A 22,393-nucleotide genomic window follows, 5' to 3' on the forward strand; every position below is an offset into this window, starting at 1 on the left:
GGACTTGAGACGATGACCAAAGTTATTTTACTGAAGTGCTCTCCACATAGACAAATTTGCATTTGGCATTTGTAAGGTATAAAGGTGTGTATGTATGCATGCATATATATATATATATATATATATATATATATATTCCATACAGGGGACTTGACTCCAGCTTGGAGCTTATTCAGATGAATGCTGAAAAACTCCAAGCTATTTCAGTTAAGTCCCCTGTATGGAATATATATATATATTTTTTTCAGCATTCATCTGAATAAGCCCCAAGCTGGAGTCATCAACCACAAATTGGCTCCCATTAAGTTACAGGATAACAGCACATCCAGCAGCTCCAACATGCCCCGCTGACCTGAGGACAAGTGTTGTACATATACAAGTTGAGCTTGGTGTTATTTTAACGACAAAAAAAAAACGTTATTTGCGTAGAGGATAATTATATCTCCAGGCATCAGGAATAAGTATACCCCTAGCATCACAGTTTTTGATGTGGGGTCTGGAAGAAGGTGAAGTTAGGAAACTAGATGTGTCACTGTGTCCAGAGGAGCGGAGAGGGAATTTAAGCTTTGGGACTACAGAACTGACAGAGAGCTGTAAACACAGATGTGGGAGAGGTGCAGAGAAAATTCTAATTAGTTTAACCTGTTCCTCTAATCCTTGGGGGTGTGGAAGTCATTGACCGTGTTGGTGTCCTTTGGTCGAATCCAGGTCAGTCAGTTCCAGATGAGCTGAGCACAGCTACAGCTGGAAGTCAACATTGGGACTCTGGATCTGCCAGAGAGCTGAAAAAGAGCAGTGGGTGGTGTGAGCAATGGGAAAAGCACTGCCTTCGTCCTTGTGCAGGTAAAACGTCTCTACACAATGACTTAAAGACAGGCTGAGTTACAAATGTGTGTAGGAGTAACAGGAATATTGGAAAATTGCTCACAACAACTCAAAGCTGTACCTCATTTTACACAATTTAAGGTAAAATGGGGAATTAAAAAGCTTGGAATTATAACGGAAAACTCAGGCCAAACATGCATAAAAACACCTTTTACAAACCCATTGCAAATGTTTTATTGAAAGTAAAATATATCAAATGCAATTAATCTAATAAGTGTCTGTGTAATGTGTTCTTTTAGAAAAGATTAATAAAAGGTATCTATCAGGATGTACCAGCGGCGTAAATGATGTGACCAAAAAAAAAAAAAAAAAAAAAAAAGTTCAGAGTGGTTTTAATTCCAAAAAAATGCAAAAATATCAATATACAATAAGCAAGACAAATTATAATACAAAAGAAAATAAATCATTTAAAAAAAAAAAAACATTCACAAATGTAAGTAGGCTATGTTGATGTACAGGCCCAAAACTGCAAACGAGATTCAACCTCTCAGGATGCATCCAAAAACCGCATAATCTTGAGTAGGTACTCATTTAAAAAAAAAAAAAAGCATTTTCTTCCCTGCATCAGCCATGTTAGCTTTGTCATGTGACTTTTGCATCATCACAAGTCCTAAATTTAAAGAGGCCAAGCTACAGTAGATTCACACAAACACCTTCATCACTTACATGACAGCCTTACCTGCCGATATGACTCCGGTTTTCATTTTTTCATGCAGTTCCAAACATCAGCACAAAGGAGGCATCGGGCTGCTGCTTGAAGAGCACGCCTTTGGAGAGTTTTTTTGTTTTTGTTTTCTAATTAGACAGATGTGTCGCATCTGTCATGATACAGAAGGAGAACACAGGTAATACCCCAACTTAGTTTATTTAGAAACAAGACGCAAGATGGCAGGCATATAGGGTGCTACTGGCAAAATATTAACAGTTCTTATCTTGATTGTGGTTGCAGAGGATGGCTGGCAGGTGAACCGGAAGACTGGAGATGAGTAGCAGACAGAGGACTGAAGAAGACTGAAAATGGGGTAGATCAGGACTGGAACATTCAGGTGAGCATCCAGAGGTAGGTAGTCAGATTGGTGTTCAAGTTAGAATGACAAGACCAGACAAGGATGAACTGAAGTGAGTGTGCTTATATAGTGCAGTGATGATTGGCTGCAGGAGGTGCTGATCAGTAATCAGGTGATTGAGAGCGTGTGTAGGAATCTGATGCTGAGGGCGGGGCTGACTCTGTGACAACATCATGGCAATTTATTGTTGAATGGACAATACTTAACAATAGGCAATGTGTGTAAATGAACAAGTTAAATATTTTCAAGAAAGATGAATAAAGATGACTTTTGTTTTACTAACAAAAACAGAATATGAATAAAATGAAAGAAAAAATGGCAATACTTTGCAAAGCCTTAGTGGAAAGCATGGCTCTTTATATCTAACAAACAGGAAGTAACTGTGGAAGTGTGGCCAGTATTCAGGTCAGGGCTCCCTCTGCTGGTTAGAGGGAGCAGATGTTACATTATCATTTCCCCTTTTCCTTTTTCAGTTCTGCGCCCCACAATGCTTCCGCTATACATTTTATTCATAGACTTAATGTCAGAGGGTGAGCAGTTGATATTTATATAATACATACATTTTTAACTCAGTTAAAATGCTGAATAAAAGTTATATAAAACGTTTCCTTTAAAAAAATTTAACAAATAACTTCTGATTATTTAAAAAGTTTTATTAAAGGAGATTTTCTGGTGTGGCGCCCCTATGCACTTCATATACTGCATACCCTGTTTTTGGGCCACTGGTCATATCTCTACAAATTGACATTGTAAAAGAGCAAACATCACTTTTTACCAAGCCCTTTTTATCCATTTTGTGGACTGTTGTGTTTGCCAGCACTCTGCTTCATTTCACAAACCATTCATGTTATTGAAGGTAGCGTCATAATGCCTGTGTATTAATAAGGAAGATGGGGCTCACTGGGCCTTTAAATGTCAGAAACATTCTTCCTATCAGTCTAGGGAACACTTGACACACAGTTGGATGTAGTGCAGGCCTGCAGCGAGATAAAGCTAATAAATGCTGTATTGTTGGAGTCTGAGGTTTGAGATTTGTAGCCACTGGTCTAGGCTGTTTGCTTGAAGAAGAATGATGTGTGTGTGTCACTGTGCTCGGACAATACAAGCACTGTTTGCTCTCCTCCAGAATGTATGAGGAAAAAAGACAAATGGGGGACAAATAGGAGGTGGTCATAGAAGGGACGAACCATTTTGAGAGATGTGAGCATTAGCACTGCCGTCTGTGACCAGTTAACACATTAAAATTGTGTTAATGAACTACTAAGGAAAGCTTGATGGTGATTTTGAGGGAATTGCTGATACTGTTCAGAGACACAGGTGAGCTGTTTTAACTTACTAAATCTGATCATTTTTCATGAACATTTGCAGGGACTTTAAAAAGAGTATCCAAAACGGAAAATACTATTTTGCATAAGTCTATACTTGGCAGCACAACATCACCATTACATAATGACAAACATTTGGACTGTCCATATGTCACTAACCTCAATAACAGATTTAAAAATATATATATATTGTCAGCTTGTCAATGATAGTTAAGTAAATAAACATTTTCGAAATATTTAATGTCAGTCTAAACTTAAAAAAAAAAACAATGATTCCATTTGTTAATTAGCATACATATACACAACATTTTAACTTTTGCTTTTTTAACAAAGTTTTCACATACGTAAAATGCCTTTTTTATGTGATGTTTAGTTTTTCCATAGTTACACTTGAACCCAGCGTGTCATTACCCATCATGCATGACGGTAAACAACACATCACAACATGATTCCCCTAATGACCAATTAAAGTGTGCTAAAGATTTGACTGTAGCATGGGACAAAGTTTGACAATCTTCAGTCGCATCTTCGCAGTCTTTTCAAAAAAGCTTTACCACAATAGTTGTGTGCTGTAATAAATGCACATTTAAAATACTAAACACAAAATGATACTCTATGTTAAACACACCCTTTCACATACAATACATGAAGTTGCATACAATACATGTTTGTGAATATATATATATATTTATTTATTTATGAACATTTATTAGAGGATCAGCCCCATGAGATGAAACATCTCGTTTTCATGGGGGTCCTCAGGATCATACATTACACCAAACAACATTAAACAGCAAAACAACAGAGTACATACAAAATACAAAATATAAGAAAAAACCTAAAACACACACTCACAATCAGTCACACGCACCACGCAGACACCACACACACCCACGCCCGCCCGCACACACACCCAAGCTCTCACTATCCCCCCATCACAGATAAAGTAAAGTAAGTCATAGTGGTTCCCGAGCTACCACTACACACAATTTATTTTATACCACTTTAAAATAAAAACTTTTTAATCTAAGACTCAGCATGAAGTTGCTTTGGAAGCCATGCATTTTAAGAGAGGTATTTAGTGTAAGAAGTATGAAAAACTGGTGTAACATATAGCATAAAACACAATGATCCCAAATATAACTGACAAAGTTGACATCACTAGATATATACATGAATATACAAAAACACATTCATATATACACACATAAATAACATGACACATATCAATACTAAATCTGAAATGCTAGAAACATAGACAAGTATTCTGAAGATGTGTTAACAGAGCAGTTCGGAACAGAGGAAAAGACGTAAGCGAGCGAATAGATGGAGGAAGGCTGTTTCAGGCACGAGGGGCTCTAACACAGAAAGTATATTTCCCAATTTCTCTCTTAACTCTAGGGACAGTAAAGAAGTCCTGTTCGTTGTGACGAAGGTTATATTGTGAACTGTAAGGCACTAAATATTGCGATAAGTAATATGGATATTGAAAGTAAATGCATTTAAAAATAAGCTGAAACCAATGATATTGTGTTCTGGCTGAAGGTGCAAGCCAGGACAGCTGTTCATACATCACACAATGATGTGTCCTATAGGGGCAGCGAAGGGCGAATCGGCACAGGCTGTTGTAGACCACATCAAGAGAATGTAAACATGTAGCAGTAGTGTTAGCATATATAATATCTGCATAATCCAGTATAGGTAGCAACAACTGAGAGACTATTCTTCTCCTAACCTGAAAGGTAAAGCAGTCTATCGATTGATATAATGTTTTAAGACGAAAGCTAAGTTTGTTGTTAAGCGCGTGTATATGAGCTTTGAATGAAAGATCATTTTCTAGCCAAACACCGAGATATTTCAATTTTTCGGTTTGCTCTAGAGGAGAAGAATCCAGAAAATGCTGATTAAGATTATTTCTATCTTTTGTAAATTTCAAAAGAGCAGTGGTAGTTGAGAAGTGTTTCCTGACACCTGACTGGCATTGAGATAGTAAATTGTTATCAGAAAGATAGTTAGATAGTTGATCGAAGATAATTTTCTCAAAAATTTTCACAATACTATTAATTATTGATATAGGTCTATAATTGTTCATATTTTGGGTGCCCCATCCTTTATACAATGGAATGACTTTGGTACACTTCCATGCCAGAGGCACTTCATGGGTTAGAAATGACAAATTAAAAAGCTCAGCCAATGGAGAAGATAGGACATGTGAAGAAAGTTTAATAAACTTACCCTCAATGCCGTCAGGGCCAGGTCCACTGCTAGAGGATAAGGTTGCTAATGGCCAGCCGGACATCAGCTGAGCTAGCCTGACGAAATGTGAAAGAACTAACGCAGGGCTGAGAATTAACAGTCAGCTCTGGGTGAAAGAGCGATGGCTGTACCTGCGGTGTTTGGGAGAAATGCAAACTAAATGCATTTGAGATCACTGCTGGATCATTAACAGTTTCATTATTAATTGTCATATTACTCCTGGTATTGTTAGATTTGTCAAGTAACGTATTCATTTTTTTCCAAAATTGTTTAGGATTATTGAAATCATTTGACAAGCTATTTATGTTGTAATTGGCTTTAGCATTTCTTTTTTGAGTAGTGCACGTGTTTCGAAGCCGTTTGTATTCCTCCCGATCACTTGAAAGTTTTGTATATTTGTGTTTATTCCACGCCCTATCCCTCTGCTTAAACAGACTGATAAGATCCCCATTTACCCAAGGTAAATGATGACCTTTGACCTTAATAGTTGTCCATGGGGCATGCTTATCAATAACTTGCACAAATTCTGTATAAAAGAAATTCAAAGCAGCTTCCGCATCAGGAATTAGGCTAAGTCTATTCCAATTTATTCTTCTCACATCATTTATAAATAAATCACTGTTAAATAATTTCATGTCACGGATCCTAATAAATTTCGGAGAAAGATGGGGAGTTGAAATTTTCCAAATGCAATATATGATAGAATGGCCGCTGAAACAATCCGAAAGAAGATATATATATAGTACTCAAACACTAGTGTCTCTATATCAAAAAAATTCTAATTATTTTCACTTATGCCATGCATGGATGTGTATGAAATCTAAATAATGCTTTAGTTCAGTATAAAGCAGCAGAATGTGTTACCCTGAGAGGTTAAATGTGTTTGAGTTGTGTGGTGTAAAAAAAAACTGGTAACACTTTATTTTAAGGGTCCAGAATTATGCATTAGTTAAGCAAAAATACACTAGTAATTAATGATTAACTTAAAGACCCACTCCGATGAAAATAATGTTTTTCTAGGTGTTAACATGTTCTTGTGCCATTTTTCTGATGTTAGAGGACATATCTTGAGAAAAATAAGCTCAAAGTTGTATTTCTGAGTATTTCTACATTCAAATGGCTGTGAATCAGTAGCAGACGCTAAAATGCCGGCTAAAATAGACTGGAGTTGTGACGTAGTAACTCCACTGGGCGTCTCCACACGCGACGTCTTGGAGTGAAATAATGATCGGTGATCGGTGATAACTTTGATTAACTTCGGATAATAATAATTAACGTGTATATAATACTGTTGCCCCACCGGTATTGGGGGGTGTAAGCTAGCGGGAGAGACAGAGCTCTCAGCAACGGGCAGGGGGAGGGTCGTCTCCGTGCCAACGGCTCCGCCCCCAACGCAGAGGCGAATTGCTAATGAGCTACTGCCGCTCTGCTGAAGCGAAGTCCCAGAAAACGGCACAGGTTTTGTGATTTTGGCTAAAAATGGCATTGTCATAATTTAAAGACCACTGGGAATGTTTAAAAATAGCTCAAAATATGATCGGAGTGGGACTTTAACATATAGTAAGGGCATATTAGTTATTCTTTACATTTTTTAAAAACATTTTAAGGATCCACATTCATGCGATATAAGCAAAAATAAGCTAGTAATTAATAATTAACTGAATAAACAGTAAATGTCTCTTAGCCATTATTTTCAACATAGCAAACCATGTAGTATTTTTGTGTAGTAATGTACTTGGTTATATTTCAGTGATTCACCATCTATTAAGTTAACTGAACAATATGAAGCTAATAACAATGTTTAATTAGTGTTGTTTCTAGTTATAAATTGCTATAATAGTGTAAAAAGACAATTTTATCACCTGTTCTAAAGTGAAAGTTATATCCTTATTAATTATGGCACTTATTGAGTGATATTTAAGTTAGACCAGAATAAGCCAATAATTGTGGCTAAACTGTCACTAACCCAATTCAAATAAAGACAATTAATGTGGATTCTTCAATGGCTATGTTAAGTTAATCATTAATCACTAGTGTGTTGGTGCTTAACTAATATATAATTATGAACAAGTTAAACACTAATTACTAGTGCATTCATGCTTAAAGGGCAACTCTTGCCAAAATTGAACCTAGGCTCTTTTTGTTAATCTACCCGAGTCAAACTTTTGTGTAAAAGCATAATTAGAATGGAAACGCCACTTTTAAGATTGACCGTATTTTCCTTTTAGGTCAAATTGCCTTTTGAATGGGAGTGCATGGGGCACTTCTATGATAGCATCAAAATCGCTATTTTTAAAACACCAAGAAGGCTTGACACAACATAAAACTGTGCTCGAAGTATCACCAGGGGCTCTAGACATGAACTTGAGCATTGACTACATTGTTTGTGTACACAAAGTTTACTAAAAAGAAAGGTTTTGTACGACTCACTGTAGCTATTGTTCAGAGTTACCATTTAACTAATGCATAATTATGGATCCTTAAAATAAAGTGATCAAAAAACCTGTTAAGGGGGGAAGTACTTTTAAAGAGATAGTAAATATGACTTATGGAAATAATAATCTTTATTTAATTGAGATTTATTAATTTACCATTATATAACCACTCGTATGATAAGGGTTATTTAAGGGTGTAAATCAGTGAAATTGTCACGATTCACCTGTATATATACGTGTATATATACACTCACCTAAAGGATTATTAGGAACACCATACTAATACTGTGTTTGACCCCCTTTTGCCTTCAGAACTCCCTTAATTCTACGTGGCATTGATTCAACAAGGTGCTGAAAGCATTCTTTAGAAATGTTGTCCCATATTGATAGGATAGCATCTTGCAGTTGATGGAGATTTGTGGGATGCACATCCAGGGCACGAAGCTCCCGTTCCACCACATCCCAAAGATGCTCTATTGGGTTGAGATCTGGTGACTGTGGGGGCCATTTTAGTACAGTGAACTCATTGTCCTGATCAAGAAACCAATTTGAAATGATTCGAGCTTTGTGACATGGTGCATTATCCTGCTGGAAGTAGCCATCAGAGGATGGGTACATGGTGGCCATAAAGGGATGGACATGGTCAGAAACAATGCTCAGGTAGGCCGTGGCATTTAAACGATGCCCAATTGGCACTAAGGGGCCTAAAGTGTGCCAAGAAAACATCCCCCACACCATTACACCACCACCACCAGCCTGCACAGTGGTAACAAGGCATGATGGATCCATGTTCTCATTCTGTTTACGCCAAATTCTGACTCTACCATCTGAATGTCTCAACAGAAATCGAGACTCATCAGACCAGGCAACATTTTTCCAGTCTTCAACTGTCCAATTTTGGTGAGCTCTTGCAAATTGTAGCCTCTTTTTCCTCTTTGTAGTGGAGATGAGTGGTACCCGGTGGGGTCTTCTGCTGTTGTAGCCCATCCGCCTCAAGGTTGTGCGTGTTGTGGCTTCACAAATGCTTTGCTGCATACCTCGGTTGTAACGAGTGGTTATTTCAGTCAAAGTTGCTCTTCTATCAGCTTGAATCAGTCGGCCCATTCTCCTCTGACCTCTAGCATCAACAAGGCATTTTCGCCCACAGGACTGCCGCATACTGGATGTTTTTCCCTTTTCACACCATTCTTTGTAAACCCTAGAAATGGTTGTGCGTGAAAATCCCAGTAACTGAGCAGATTGTGAAATACTCAGACCGGCCCATCTGGCACCAACAATCATGCCACGCTCAAAATTGCTTAAATCACCTTTCTTTCCCATTCTGACATTCAGTTTGGAGTTCAGGAGGTTGTCTTGACCAGGACCACACCCCTAAATGCATTGAGGCAACTGCCATGTGATTGGTTGATTAGATAATTGCATTAATGAGAAATTGAACAGGTGTTCCTAATAATCCTTTAGGTGAGTGTATATATATATATATATATATATATATATATATATATATATTTATTTATTTTTACTTGAAATAGCAGAAGTAGCACATTTTATGAACCCATATCCGAGCATAAATACCTTGAAACATTAGATTTTAAATTCTCTGCTACATTAGGTTGATTAGGTTCATGATAAGAATCAACCTACAATGCCACTCAAAAGACAACAAAAAGGACTCCAATTGCTTAAAGTTATACATCCATTGCTGCAGTGTAACGTCTGATCTGGTTTGAGTTTGTAACATTTGATTTTGTTTGAAATACTACTGTCTAGATCCAGCTTCCAGTTTTTTTCATCTTTGCCTCAACCACGTTCTGACACATAGATTAAAAGTAAAATATACTAGCTTGGGATTTTGACCCAAGACATATTTGGCTGGTTAGGCACTTATTTATATATTTTTGTTGATATTGTGGTATAATTGTTTCACAGCTTTGCAAAATAAGATTTCATTTTAGGTTTGGTTTATAGTGAATTATAAACTATAATGAGAAATTTAAAATAGCAACACACATGCATTCCTGCTCTGTGATATCATAACTAAATTAAAAGACTTTCACAAGATGGAAAACTCTTGTCATACTGAATGAACTGTGTTCAAAATAGTTTCATCTTCATTCTTCATGTACAATGAACTATTTGTTGTCCCTAATATTCTGGGTAACAGTGATGGGAACATCAAGTCATTTTACTGACTCTCTTGTTCAATCTCATTCAGCAAAATTAACACATTTTTATTTGTCATTTTGTTAATTTCAACACTGTTGAATTTGAATTTGAAATGAATTTTGATACTATTTAAGTGAAAAATGTTGAATTTATTTTTCAGTCCGGTTTACAGGCCGACACCCCTAAACATAACCCATTTCTTGACAATTAAAACAACAACAACAACAACAACAACAACAACAACAGAAAAACACAGGTAACAGGCAGGTAAATGTTAGTCACAATAATTTATTTAAAACATAAAAAATAAAATATAAAAATAACATATCACTGCAATTGGTTTGGTTAAAAATAAAATCACACTAACACTACACTAAAAGTGTATTTATTATTAACACTAAGTATGCTATATCTTGTCTAATTGATCCGACTTACAGAATTCCAATATTGGGCTTACGAACAGGCCCAAATTCCCATAGACCTTCAAATGAAGGGGTGAAAACTTTCATACAATACCATATTTCATACTTATATGTTGTTGAAGCCATTCGTTCACTTTATTTCATATTATTTATAAAATAATAATGTGTAACATCTGAATTTGTGTTGAAAAACAACATATAGAGAAAATTTCACCAATCAGAGAGCTGCCAAAATACTTCATTGAATTGTAGTTTCCCTCACAGGAAGGAAACAGTCTTGTATGTTTGTCTTTTTGTCCGATTATAAAATACCTTTTTTTATGTCGTCACATTATTTTTTATAGCGCTTTAACAAAACATTGTTTTAAAGCAGCTTTACTGTAATTAACAGGATTAAATAACAGTATTAATTATGCATAGTTCTTCAATTATGGAACATATACAATTTCATCTGTGAATAAGTTTCAAAAAGACAATAGTGTCATTATTCAGCTCAATTTAATTCAATGACTGAGACTGTTGCAAAATTAATTTATTATGAAGCAAACTATATTTATTATATAAATATAAGGGAATCATATTAAAGCTGCCTTAGCCTGACTTAGCCTGAAAATTTGAACAAGCACAACTTACAGGTCCCACCCCCTTGCTCTCTGCTGCGCTTCAGCCCTCCCTCCACAGCTCCTCCCTCCACAGCTCCTCCCTCCACAGCTCCTCCCTCCATAGCTCCTCCCCCACAGCTCCTCCCTCCACAGCTCCTCACCCACAGCTCCTCCCTCCACAGCTCCTCCCTCCACAGCTCCTCCCCCACAGCTCCTCCCTCCACAGCTCCTCCCCCACAGCTCCTCCCTCCACAGCTCCTCACCCACAGCTCCTCCCTCCACAGCTCCTCCCTCCACAGCTCCTCCCCCACAGCTCCTCCCTCCACAGCTCCTCCCCCACAGCTCCTCCCTCCACAGCTCCTCACCCCACAGCTCCTCACCCACAGCTCCTCCCTCCACAGCTCCTCACCCACAGCTCCTCACCCACAGCTCCTCCCTCCACAGCTCCTCCCCCACAGCTCCTCCCCCACAGCTCCTCCCTCCACAGCTCCTCCCCCACAGCTCCTCACCCACAGCTCCTCCCTCCACAGCTCCTCCCCACAGCTCCTCCCTCCACAGCTCCTCACCCACAGCTCCTCACCCACAGCTCCTCCCTCCACAGCTCCTCCCTCCACAGCTCCTCCCCCACAGCTCCTCCCTCCACAGCTCCTCCCTCCACAGCTCCTCCCTCCACAGCTCCTCCCCCACAGCTCCTCCCCCACAGCTCCTCACCCACAGCTCCTCCCTCCACAGCTTCTCCCCCACAGCTCCTCCCTCCACAGCTCCTCCCTCCACAGCTCCTCCCTCCACAGCTTCTCCCCCACAGCTCCTCCCTCCACAGCTCCTCCCTCCACAGCTCCTCCCCCACAGCTCCTCCCTCCACAGCTCCTCCCCCCACAGCTCCTCCCCCACAGCTCCTCACCCACAGCTCCTCCCTCCACAGCTCCTCCCCCACAGCTCCTCCCTCCACAGCTCCTCCCTCCACAGCTTCTCCCCCACAGCTCCTCCCTCCACAGCTCCTCCCTCCACAGCTTCTCCCCCACAGCTCCTCCCTCCACAGCTCCTCCCCCACAGAAGAGCCTGCCGTGAATGCGCAGGCTCGTAAGCAGGGCCACCGTTGACGGCGGATAACCAGTTATGGCACATTCACTAGTAGGGACGAAACATCAACAATATGCTTTACATTGACCAAGGCCTGCCCATACTTTGACTACAAACTTGGTCCTCAAATCATTACGTATTTTGCAATAAATGTAATGTAACTTTATAACGTTGCACCCTTTCTATAAGTTATAAATAGCTAGTAAGATAATATAACGGTAACTAACATAACATATATAATATAATTCAAGTAATTATTCTAGCGATATGTAGGCCTAATGCTAGATAAGGTTTGCTAGTACATTTGTAATGGGGTTCAGTTGTTATGGGAAAAAGGAGGCGGGAACCGGCGAACGTTCAACAAGTTTAATAATAAATAAACAAATACAAAATGAAAGTATAAGCCAGCAGCCCCTCACGGACGACTGCTGGCACACAAAACAGAACATAAAATCACAACGTAAAATCAGGCCTGTTCCTCTCTCCACTGTCGTGGCTTCTCCTTTATGCTTACGCTCCTCCGTGAGAGATACGAGACAGGTGCGTCTCACAGGTGTCGTTCATTATCACTCACGCCACCGGCCTCGCGCCGCTCTCACGTCCCTCGGCCTCGTCCTGCTCGCCACAACATTATTTCAGCAACATGACAAGCCAGTGAATTAGCAGGTTTCAATTGTTGCTTTGCACAGTGCGTGACATTTTATCTACATGTTACGCGGCTAGAGTTTTGACACCGAGTCAATGGGCTCTGTCTAATTCTTTCTTTTTCGCTTGTTTATCGTCATCGGTCTTTTTCCTTTTACCCATCTTTGTTTTATGAGCAGGTGCCACTCGAGAAATTGGCAGTTTAGGTTGTTTCTCCGCCATTAGCACAGCTGCGGCACACTGGCAATCTTGAGTTTGGTTTGAACGACGGTATGCGCTGTGCAAGAGAGGGGTGTGGTCAGCGCGTACATGAGCGTGATTGACACTGCTAAGACATTCCTCCTGCCTCTGATTGGTTGTTTCTGACCGGGAGCGGTGTATTTCTGCAAATGGCAATAGGACCACTGGGAGGAGCCAAAGGAGCTTGATTTTTTCACAGATTATCTGTCTCATATTCTACTGTCAGGACATAATGACAGTTTTAACAAATATGTAAAAAATATTTTTTTTCAAAAGTTACCTACAGCAGCTTTAAGTTTCAAAAGCTGTGTGCAAGTAAATATTTTACCTGTCAGATACTGTCAATACATCCAAATTGTACAGTCAAGCATATATACAAACTTACAAAAATATACATATTTCTACATGTAAACTGTAAAGTTAGGCAAACTCAGAAATGAGGGAGAGCAGGGATTAGTGATGTCCAATTCTTGAATGATTTGTTCTTGGTTAATAGGAAGGAACCGGTCGAAACGATTCACAAAATCAAACTGAATCCAACGTTAGTTCTGGGTTGATGATGCAAGACGAACAGACAAAGGCTCAATCCTAATTCACCCCTTTGCCCTACCCCTCCATTTTGCACGTTCACGTCTAGGGGTAGGGTGTCCCGATTCTTGTTGCAATAGAGGGTAGGGCGAAGGGGTAGGGCTACATAGCCCTCGAAACGGAGATTTTTCAGAGGCACACTCCGATCGGAGGGCTACGGGAAACATACCACAAACGTATCCATCAGCATTCCTAGGCGTTGAAGATGTCTCCATTTTCTTGTCCGCATTGTGGCAGACAAGTGCAGAAAGATGCATACAGCCCATACGACAGAGATTGAGAATTGGGATTGAGCCAAAGTAGCATGCAAGAACCAAATGAGCCGGTTCAACTAAGTGTCGAAGTTTGCAGAAGATTACTCAGGAATTGCCATATGTCTCACGTTACTAGCAGTGGCCGAATAAAACGTTTATAAATGCACAGATCAACAAGCCAGTGTGTGTGCCTTGACACAAGCTGGAGACCCAGTTTGAAAATTAATTACTTTAAAGGCTACAGTAAGAGCCACAAGACCGGTTCTTGAACCAAAGAATCAAACCGACAGGCAGATGTCCGATACTATTATTCAATCTGCATTTGTGCAGCAATTTCTGCATTGTTTACTTCAGTTGTAAAACTTTAATTTAGAAAACTTCCAAATAAGATTAGGTTACTCAATATCACTTCACTTCACTTCACTTATCCCGTAGTCTTTTGGACCGTAGGGGCACCACTGAAGACTTGGCAACCAACTTCTTCCATTCCTCCCGGTTCTCTGCTTTCCGCACTGTGTCACTCAGCTCTAGACCTGTCCACTCTCTAATGTTGTCTTCCCATCTCTTCCTCTGTCTGCCTCTTCATCTACTTCCCTGTACTGTGCCTTGTAATATTATGTGGGCAAGTCCTGGTGATCTTGTGACATGCCCATACCAGTTTAGCTTGCGTTTTTTTTACTGAAGATAGGAGGTCTTCATATGACCCAATGGCGCTCTCAATTCGGGCTTTCACTTCTACATTATTGATGTGATCTCTGTAGGAGATGCCAAGAAGTCTGCGGAAGAATCTCATCTCCACCGCCTGAATCCTTCTCTCAATATATGCTGTCAACGTCCATGACTCGCATGCGTATAGGAATATTGACATGACCAGGGAACGCATCAGCCTGATCTTTGAGCCAATGGCGATGTTATTGTCGTTCCAGATGACATTCAATTTAGTCATGGCGGCTATGGTCTGTGCTATCCTAGAGAGTATTTCTGGCTTAGATCCTTCATCCGAAACGATGGCTCCCAGGTACTTAAAGCTGTTAACATTCTCAAGCTTCTTATTGTTTATCTTGATCTCAGTTCTGATTCCATTGGGGTTGTTGGTCATCAGCTTGGTTTTCTCTGCATTAATCTGCATGTTAAATGCTGCCGAGGCCTCGTTAAGATGTTTCACAAGATTGATGAGTTCCTGTTCTTTTCCAGCGAATCCATCGATGTCATCGGCAAAACGCAAGTTTGTAATCGTCCTGCCTCCGATGCTGACTGTACCTTCATGATATTCCAATGCGTTGGTCATAATTCGTTCTAAATAGATGTTGAAGAGAATGGGGGAGAGCAGGCAGCCTTGGCGGACTCTGACTGTGGTTCGAAACCATTCTCCTATGGTGTTATTGAAGTAGACTGCACTAGTAGCCTTGTCATATAGGCTTTCTATTGTGTTGATCAGGTTGGCATTGATGTTATATAACCTCATGGTAGCCCATAAAGCTGCATGCCAGACCCTATCGAATGCCTTTTTGAAATCTATGAATACATGATAGAGTTCTTGCTGGTGTTGTAGGTATTTCTCACAAATTATTCTAATATTGAAGATTTGTTCTGTCGTGCTGCGACCTGTTCTAAAGCCTGCTTGTTCTTCGGCAATGATCTCCTCTGCTTGCGGTCTCAATCTGTTTAGTAGGATTTTCAGCACCACTTTGCTTGGGTGACTGATTAGACTAATGGTGCGATAATTAATCATAGCTGAAGGTTGCCTTTCTTCAGGAGGGTGATTATCAACGATTGAGTCCATGGTGTAGGCCATTCGCCTGTTTGCCAGATTTTATTGCCGATATTCCATAATATATCTATCATGGCCTCTCCACCTGCTTGAACCTGTATACTCAATATATGTCACTTTATTCGACATGCAGGATCACAAAAGGAAACTGTGACAAACAACATTAACTTAAGTGGATGAAAAGTAATCTGCAATATGAGTTCACACATTTATTTGAATGTTTCAGCGTGATCATACCATGACACTAAGATGTTAAACATATTCGACTACTGCCATAACCCGTTTACATAAAAGAAACGCTGAATCAGGTTTTTTTAACTGGTTTATTGAAAAGAACCATCTGAAAGAACCGTTTCCCTGTCAGTCACGTTCAACGTTATGCCAGAATTGAACTGATGAATTGGGATCTCGCCTGAGAGGGTATATGGGAGCGCATGTGTGATCTCACTTCAAGCTTTCGCTTCAGAGCCGAGCGTTTCAGTCTGATTATGCTCTGTATTCATAAACGAGTGACCCACAAAGACCCAGCCCTTGCTTTGCTCTGTCCCGTTTGTGCTTTGCGCCTTAACGTGGACCGAACACAGAGCTTCAGGACCTCAGACTAACCATCACTAGTAGGGATCCAAATGCAATGTAATGTTTAAAGGGGACATATCATGAAAATCAGATTTTTTCGTGTTTAAGTGCTGTAATCGGGTCCCCGGTGCATGTACCATCCCAGAAAACGTGAAAAGTGTCAACCCAGTTAGCTGCTCATTTACATTGAAACAACCCGGTCAGCAGCTCATTTGCATTTAAAGGGACACACACAAAAACGGCGGGTTTTTGCTCACACCCCAAAAGAGGCATATTTGACAAGCTATAATAAATGATCTGGGGGGTAATTTGAGCTGAAATTTCACAGACACATTCTGGGGACACCATAGATTTATATTACAACTTGTGAAAAGGGGCATAATATATCACCTTTAATAAAATAATAACAAAAATACATAGATCACACAACCAAGGAGACAAAACTGTGCTCACATACATGACAGCCATTAAAGAACAACACAGAACAATGAATACAGGAAACACAAGGGCTGATAATAATAACTAATCACAGCTGGGAACAATCAAGGCTGACGAGGAGAAACACAGGATCAGAAGAGACCAACTAAAACTCCACATAATACAACGGTACAAAAGAAACAGAAGCATGATCTAAATATTATCTACAAATAGTTATTAATAGTAAAATTGTATTAATATTTAATAATTATATATATAATAATTAATAATAAATAATTAATCTGCCTCTTGCATTTCTGTTTATTAAACATTTTGGTTGCATATTTTAAAACATTTAAAACATGATTAAATATATGAGATGGTTGTTGTTGTTGTTTTTTTCATAAAATGAAAAAACCCTTGCAGATTACACCTAGCCTGATCATTACCCAGTAGTCTCACTCTAATGGATTTTTTTGTGCTCCAACTAGACTCCAACACTTCAGTCTATTGAAGAATTCTGTTCACCTTCACCTCAACCCTATAAATCATTCTAAGAATCTCTTTCCTCTTTCTCAATAACAGAAAAGACATCATTTCCTTCTAATGGAGTTTTGCCTCATATCCTGTTTGAGTCCGTCTCCCCCGTTGGCATTATCACCCTGACATCCAGCCCTAACACTCAATGAAACACTGATTCAAAAAACTTCTCAACAATGGACAACTGTTCTGTTCTTCATGTGCTCCTCATGATCTTCATCATACCTGGCTGGCTTGGGGGTGACCCTATTATCTCAAGAAAACAGCAAGAGATCCGTTCGAGTAAAGCCTCTCGTGGGTCACATCTGAGAGTGAGACGTGGCTGGATTTGGAGCCAAATATTTGTTGAAGAAGAAGATCCAACACCAAGGAAGATTGGTCAGGTATAACTGTAGTTCACAAAGGGCTTTGACACCTCTAAACTAAAGAAATGTGAGAAAAGGTCACATAGCTTAAAGACAGGGATGGGGAGCTCATGAATGAATTCTGTGACAGTCTTACAGTGACAGCCATTTTATTTACCAGCAAATATAATAATAATAACCCCTAAAACCTAACATTACGATATTAAGTTGCAATAATAAAAATATTATTAAATGTTATTAAAGTATAATATTATTATTATTAAAGTGTGAGTTCAGAAAATGTTGTTAATTATTTCAATAAAATTGTAAGCAATGTCTTACATACCCAATTACATGTACTTTTGAACAGTAAACCAATAAAACATTAAACCGTATTAACGCTCATTTAAGCATATTCACATTTTAGTCTCCAATAGCAATATAGTACTTACTCAGCTCAGCTGGTGTCAGAGTCTGAGTCTGTTTTCACGCTTTGTATTGTTTGATTTAGCTTTCCTTTTCTGTTCGAGAGTTTGCTGTTAGTCTGTTAATTAGTTCTGTCTTCCTCGTCACCTGCCTGTTGGTTTCCATGGTTTCTGATTGATTTGAGTATTCTGTTCAGGTGTGTCGTGTTAACTCACCAGCTCCTTTATTTGCCCTCATGTATTTAAAGGGTTAGTTCGCCCATTTAAGACATGAAGTTGTATGCAATCCTTACCAGCACTATAGTGCATACACACTGACCCACTCTGTTGTCACCTCCCTGGTCAGAGTTCTGGCCGCTGGAAGTTTTTCAATAAAGTACTCCCGGTTATTTTCCGGGCCACAAAACTATGCGTTTTTACGTGAAAAAATGATTTGCGTTTCAAAGCTTGATTAATTTACCACACAAAAAACACGCCGGTCAAAATTCATAACTCAGTTTTAACCAGCACTATTTTCTATCCATTTCTATCAATCCACGCTGCTCTCAACGTCAACAGTGCGCACGTTCCGATCAGCTGTTGATAGCGCGACTCGCTGACAGCATGTCTGACTGCGAAACTTCTGATGATGAAACCAATTTTAGCACAATGTCAGACGGATCAGATGATGAAAGTAATTTTAGCACAACGACAATGTTATTGATTGCAACACAAAACCTCAATTGTGTGTGTGTTCAATCAAATAGTTTTCTCAGCAAATTGTACCAATATCCCTATATACTGTTTTTATATTAGACATCTTTTCACGTGTTTTATAATGGAGTCTAAGGGTGTACTCACACTAGCCAGTTTGAACCGTGCCCGAGTGCGTTTGACCACCAAAGCGCGGTTCGTTTGACTAGTGTGAGTGCTCCGAACCGTGCCCGGGCGCGGCTCGATTAGCCGGCCCTGGCCCGCTTGGAAGAGGTGGGCCAGAGCACGGTTCAGTTGGACTCGGGCGCGGTTCGCATGCAGTGTGAGCGCTAACCGTGCTGGAGCACGGAACAGGACGCGTGGCGTCATGGTTTTGCGACGCTCCAAAACCAACACAGTCCGTAATCAAAGCTGCAAAGTCCTTGCTGCACTTCAGCTGGTACCTTGCAAACCTCCTCATACGAGCAGCACGATTACGTGAAAATTTTCGCGCCACTAAGGCGACGCATCTGTTTAACAACAGGCTGTGGACCACCGTGGACCAAACGACACAAAATTATCCACAAAGAAAACAGAGCGATGGACTTCATTGTGTTCAGAGAGCGCCGCTCTTCTTGTTTATCCCGAAACCGTCGCACGCACCATAATGAAGTAAGCGTGCTCCGGCACGAATGCTGAAACCCTATGTGAGTGCAGGCCAGAGGGGGAGTGGGGAGGGGGGACAATCGTACTCGGGCCCGGTTCATGGCAACCGTGCCTAGTGTGAGTACACCCTAAACATCAGCTTGTTTACCGTACAGTTTAGACATGGGATCATAAAGTTAGTAAATAGAGCTTACCCGTGGTACTGGTACAGCAAAACTCTTTAATTTTCCTTTTCCTCCTTGGTTGGGGATGTAATCGTCTTCGCTGAAGTGAGCACTACACACACGAAAATCCTTTATTCTGGATATTTTAGCTCCCGCAGAGAAGCCGATGGCAACCAGCCAAAGCTGTCTCATAGTTATATTCGAAACAGGAAAACGATGGAATCTGAACTTTGATCCCGGCACATCCTTGTGGTCACAGCCTGGGAATTTACAAGTTCGCACCATTGTTAATTTAATACTTTTTACGTCGTTGTCAATCGATTGTGTAAACACTATGGAACAGCTGATCGGAACGTGCGCACTGTTGACGTTGACAGCAGCGCGGATTGATAGAAATGGATAGAAAATAGTGCCGATTAAAACTGAGTTATGAATTTTGACCGGCGTGTTTTTTGTGTGGTAAATTAATCAAGCTTTGAAACGCAAATCATTTTTTCACGTAAAAACGCACAGTTTTGTGGCCCCGGAAAATAACCGGGAGTACTTTATTGAAAAACTTCCAGCGGCCAGAACTCTGACCAGGGAGGTGACAACAGAGTGGGTCAGGGTGTATGCACTATAGTGCTGGTAAGGATTGCATACAACTTCATGTCTTAAATGGGCGAACTAACCCTTTAAGCCCTAAGTTTCAGTCTGTTTCTTGTTCTGTATTATTTAAAATTTATGTTGTAGTGGTTGCTATATGTCTCCAAGTGGTCTTCAAGTGGTCTCCAAGTGATCTCCTGCGTGTTTCTTTGTTTTGAATTTGCAATTAAATACTATTTTGTTTACTTCCTCATCATGCGCTTCACTACAGCCACCAAACCGTGACAGATGGTGTAGTCAATGTGAGGACTCAAGGGTGTCTTTTTTCTAAGGGGCACAAGTGACAGTCCTAGCACTTCTCAATTATAATTAGATATTGATATATAGTTGATATGTCTTGCAAAATCTCTTTTACATCCTGTTTATTTTCCTTCAGCTGAAATCAGATTACGACACAGGCGACTTTACTATCAAGTACATCCTATCAGGTGAAGGAGCTGGTGAGATATTCATCATTGATGAGTACACAGGTGACCTTCACTCATTACAGTGTCTGGACCGCGAGCTGAAGTCCTTCTACTTACTGCAAGCCCAGGCCATCAACCGCAGATCCAAACAGCCTGTTGAACCTGAATCTGAGTTTATCATTAAAGTCCAGGACATCAATGACAATGCTCCAGAATTTATCAATGAGCCTTACATATCCAGCATCCCAGAGATGTGTCCCACAGGTGCGTTGACCCACTGTTCCATATGTTCATGAAAAATAAAGAAAACTTAAAATATTATGCATGGTCTATGTTAATAAATTATCTTATCAGTGCTAAAAAAAAAAGTTTGTTCATACACAGTTTGAGGTGACACTTTAGAATACTGTTCTGTCATTAATGAATAACTACACAGTAACAAATGAGTAACAATACCCGTCATTCGGATGAGACGTTAAACTGAGGTCCTGACTCTCTGTGGTCATTAAAAATCTCAGGATATCCTTCGGAAAAAAGAGTAGGGGTGTAACTCTGGCATCCTGGCCAAATTTGCCCATTGGCCCCTGTCCATCATGGCCTCCTAATCATCCCCATACATTCTGATTGGCTTCATTACTCTGTCTCCTCTCCACCAGTAAGCTGGTGTGTGGTGGGCGTTCTGGCGCAATATGGCTGCCATCGCATCATCCAGGTGGCGCTGCACATTGGTGGTGGTTGAGGAGATTCCACCCCCTTTTATGTGAAGTGCTTTGAGTACCCAGAAAAGCCCTATATAGATGTAACAAATTATTATTAATATTATTAATAATATTAACACTCTAGTTACTACTATTAACTAACAAGAAACTCTGATTAACAAATTAGTAAGTAATAGCACTCAGTTGAATGAGGTAGTTCACTATTAGCTAATCAAAAAGAAATATATTTTCTTACCTCCCAGACAACTACTAAGAACTATGATATACAGGTTCATAATTAACATGAATAATGCATAATTAATGTATAATTAAATAAGTAAATATCATGGTAAGCCACTACTAATGACTCAAGTGTTACTACATCCATCTAAAGGAATTATTTTTTGCATCATTATTCTAAAAAGTGAAAAGCATGAAAACTCACTAGTAATGACTGAAATCACTGTAAGCTTTCAGGTTTTTGTAAAGTATTGGATAGTAATGACTCAAGTATTATCAAATCCTTCAGAAGGAACTACTAATTATTTGGATCAGTATTCTGTGAAAACCATAATAACTCCTTAATATTGGCTGAAGGCATTGTAAGTTTTTGAGTTTTTTTGTAAGGTATTGGATAGTAATTCCTTCCGGTGAACTACCTCCTTGAACTGAGCACTCTTACTAATCAGTTAATCAGAGTTTATTGTTAGTTAATAGTAGTTAATAGAGTGTTAATAATGCGTTACTCATTTGTTCCTGTGTAGTTATTCATTAATGAAGGAACACTTTCTAAAGTGTTACACAGTTTGATTCTGAAAGAGAGACAACAAAATGATTAAGCTACTACATTAAATGTTTTAGAGAAACCAAATATTCACAGAAAGCTTGGTTGATATTTGCTCTGTGAAAAGGCTCACACAATGACATCCTGGAAAAGTTTGTTTTTGCAAAGCTGTTACAGCAATTTGGGGAGAGTCCTTTCTGTTCCAAAATGGCAATACCCCTATTCAGAAAGAGAAGTTCCATAAATGGTTTACTGAGTCTGGTGTTGAATATCAATCCACAATCTGACTTTTTGATGCAGCCTGAAATCATAATCACAC

At 39.7% G+C, this 22,393-nt stretch overlaps 1 protein-coding gene across 4 annotated transcripts in view; it reads left to right on the plus strand.

The window, feature by feature from the left end:
• The first annotated feature begins 3,109 nt into the window (after positions 1-3,109).
• cdh19 (cadherin 19, type 2) overlaps positions 3,110-22,393 on the plus strand; it is a 78,038-nt gene continuing 58,754 nt past the window's right edge. For 2 of the 4 annotated variants that reach the window (XM_056243265.1, XM_056243266.1), the window contains exons 1-3: positions 3,110-3,269; positions 17,315-17,652; positions 20,562-20,856. In XM_056243265.1, the coding sequence (XP_056099240.1) occupies positions 17,446-17,652; positions 20,562-20,856 (502 nt within the window). In that variant the 5' untranslated portion in view covers positions 3,110-3,269; positions 17,315-17,445. The remainder of the gene's footprint in view (positions 3,270-17,314; positions 17,653-20,561; positions 20,857-22,393) is intronic. The other 2 variants (XM_056243264.1, XM_056243263.1) reach the window with 1 other exon arrangement.

This window comes from Rhinichthys klamathensis, unplaced genomic scaffold, assembly GCF_029890125.1.
Source record: "Rhinichthys klamathensis goyatoka isolate OS25496 unplaced genomic scaffold, OSU_Roscu_1.1 h1tg000783l_1, whole genome shotgun sequence".
Taxonomy (NCBI): domain Eukaryota; kingdom Metazoa; phylum Chordata; class Actinopteri; order Cypriniformes; family Leuciscidae; genus Rhinichthys; species Rhinichthys klamathensis.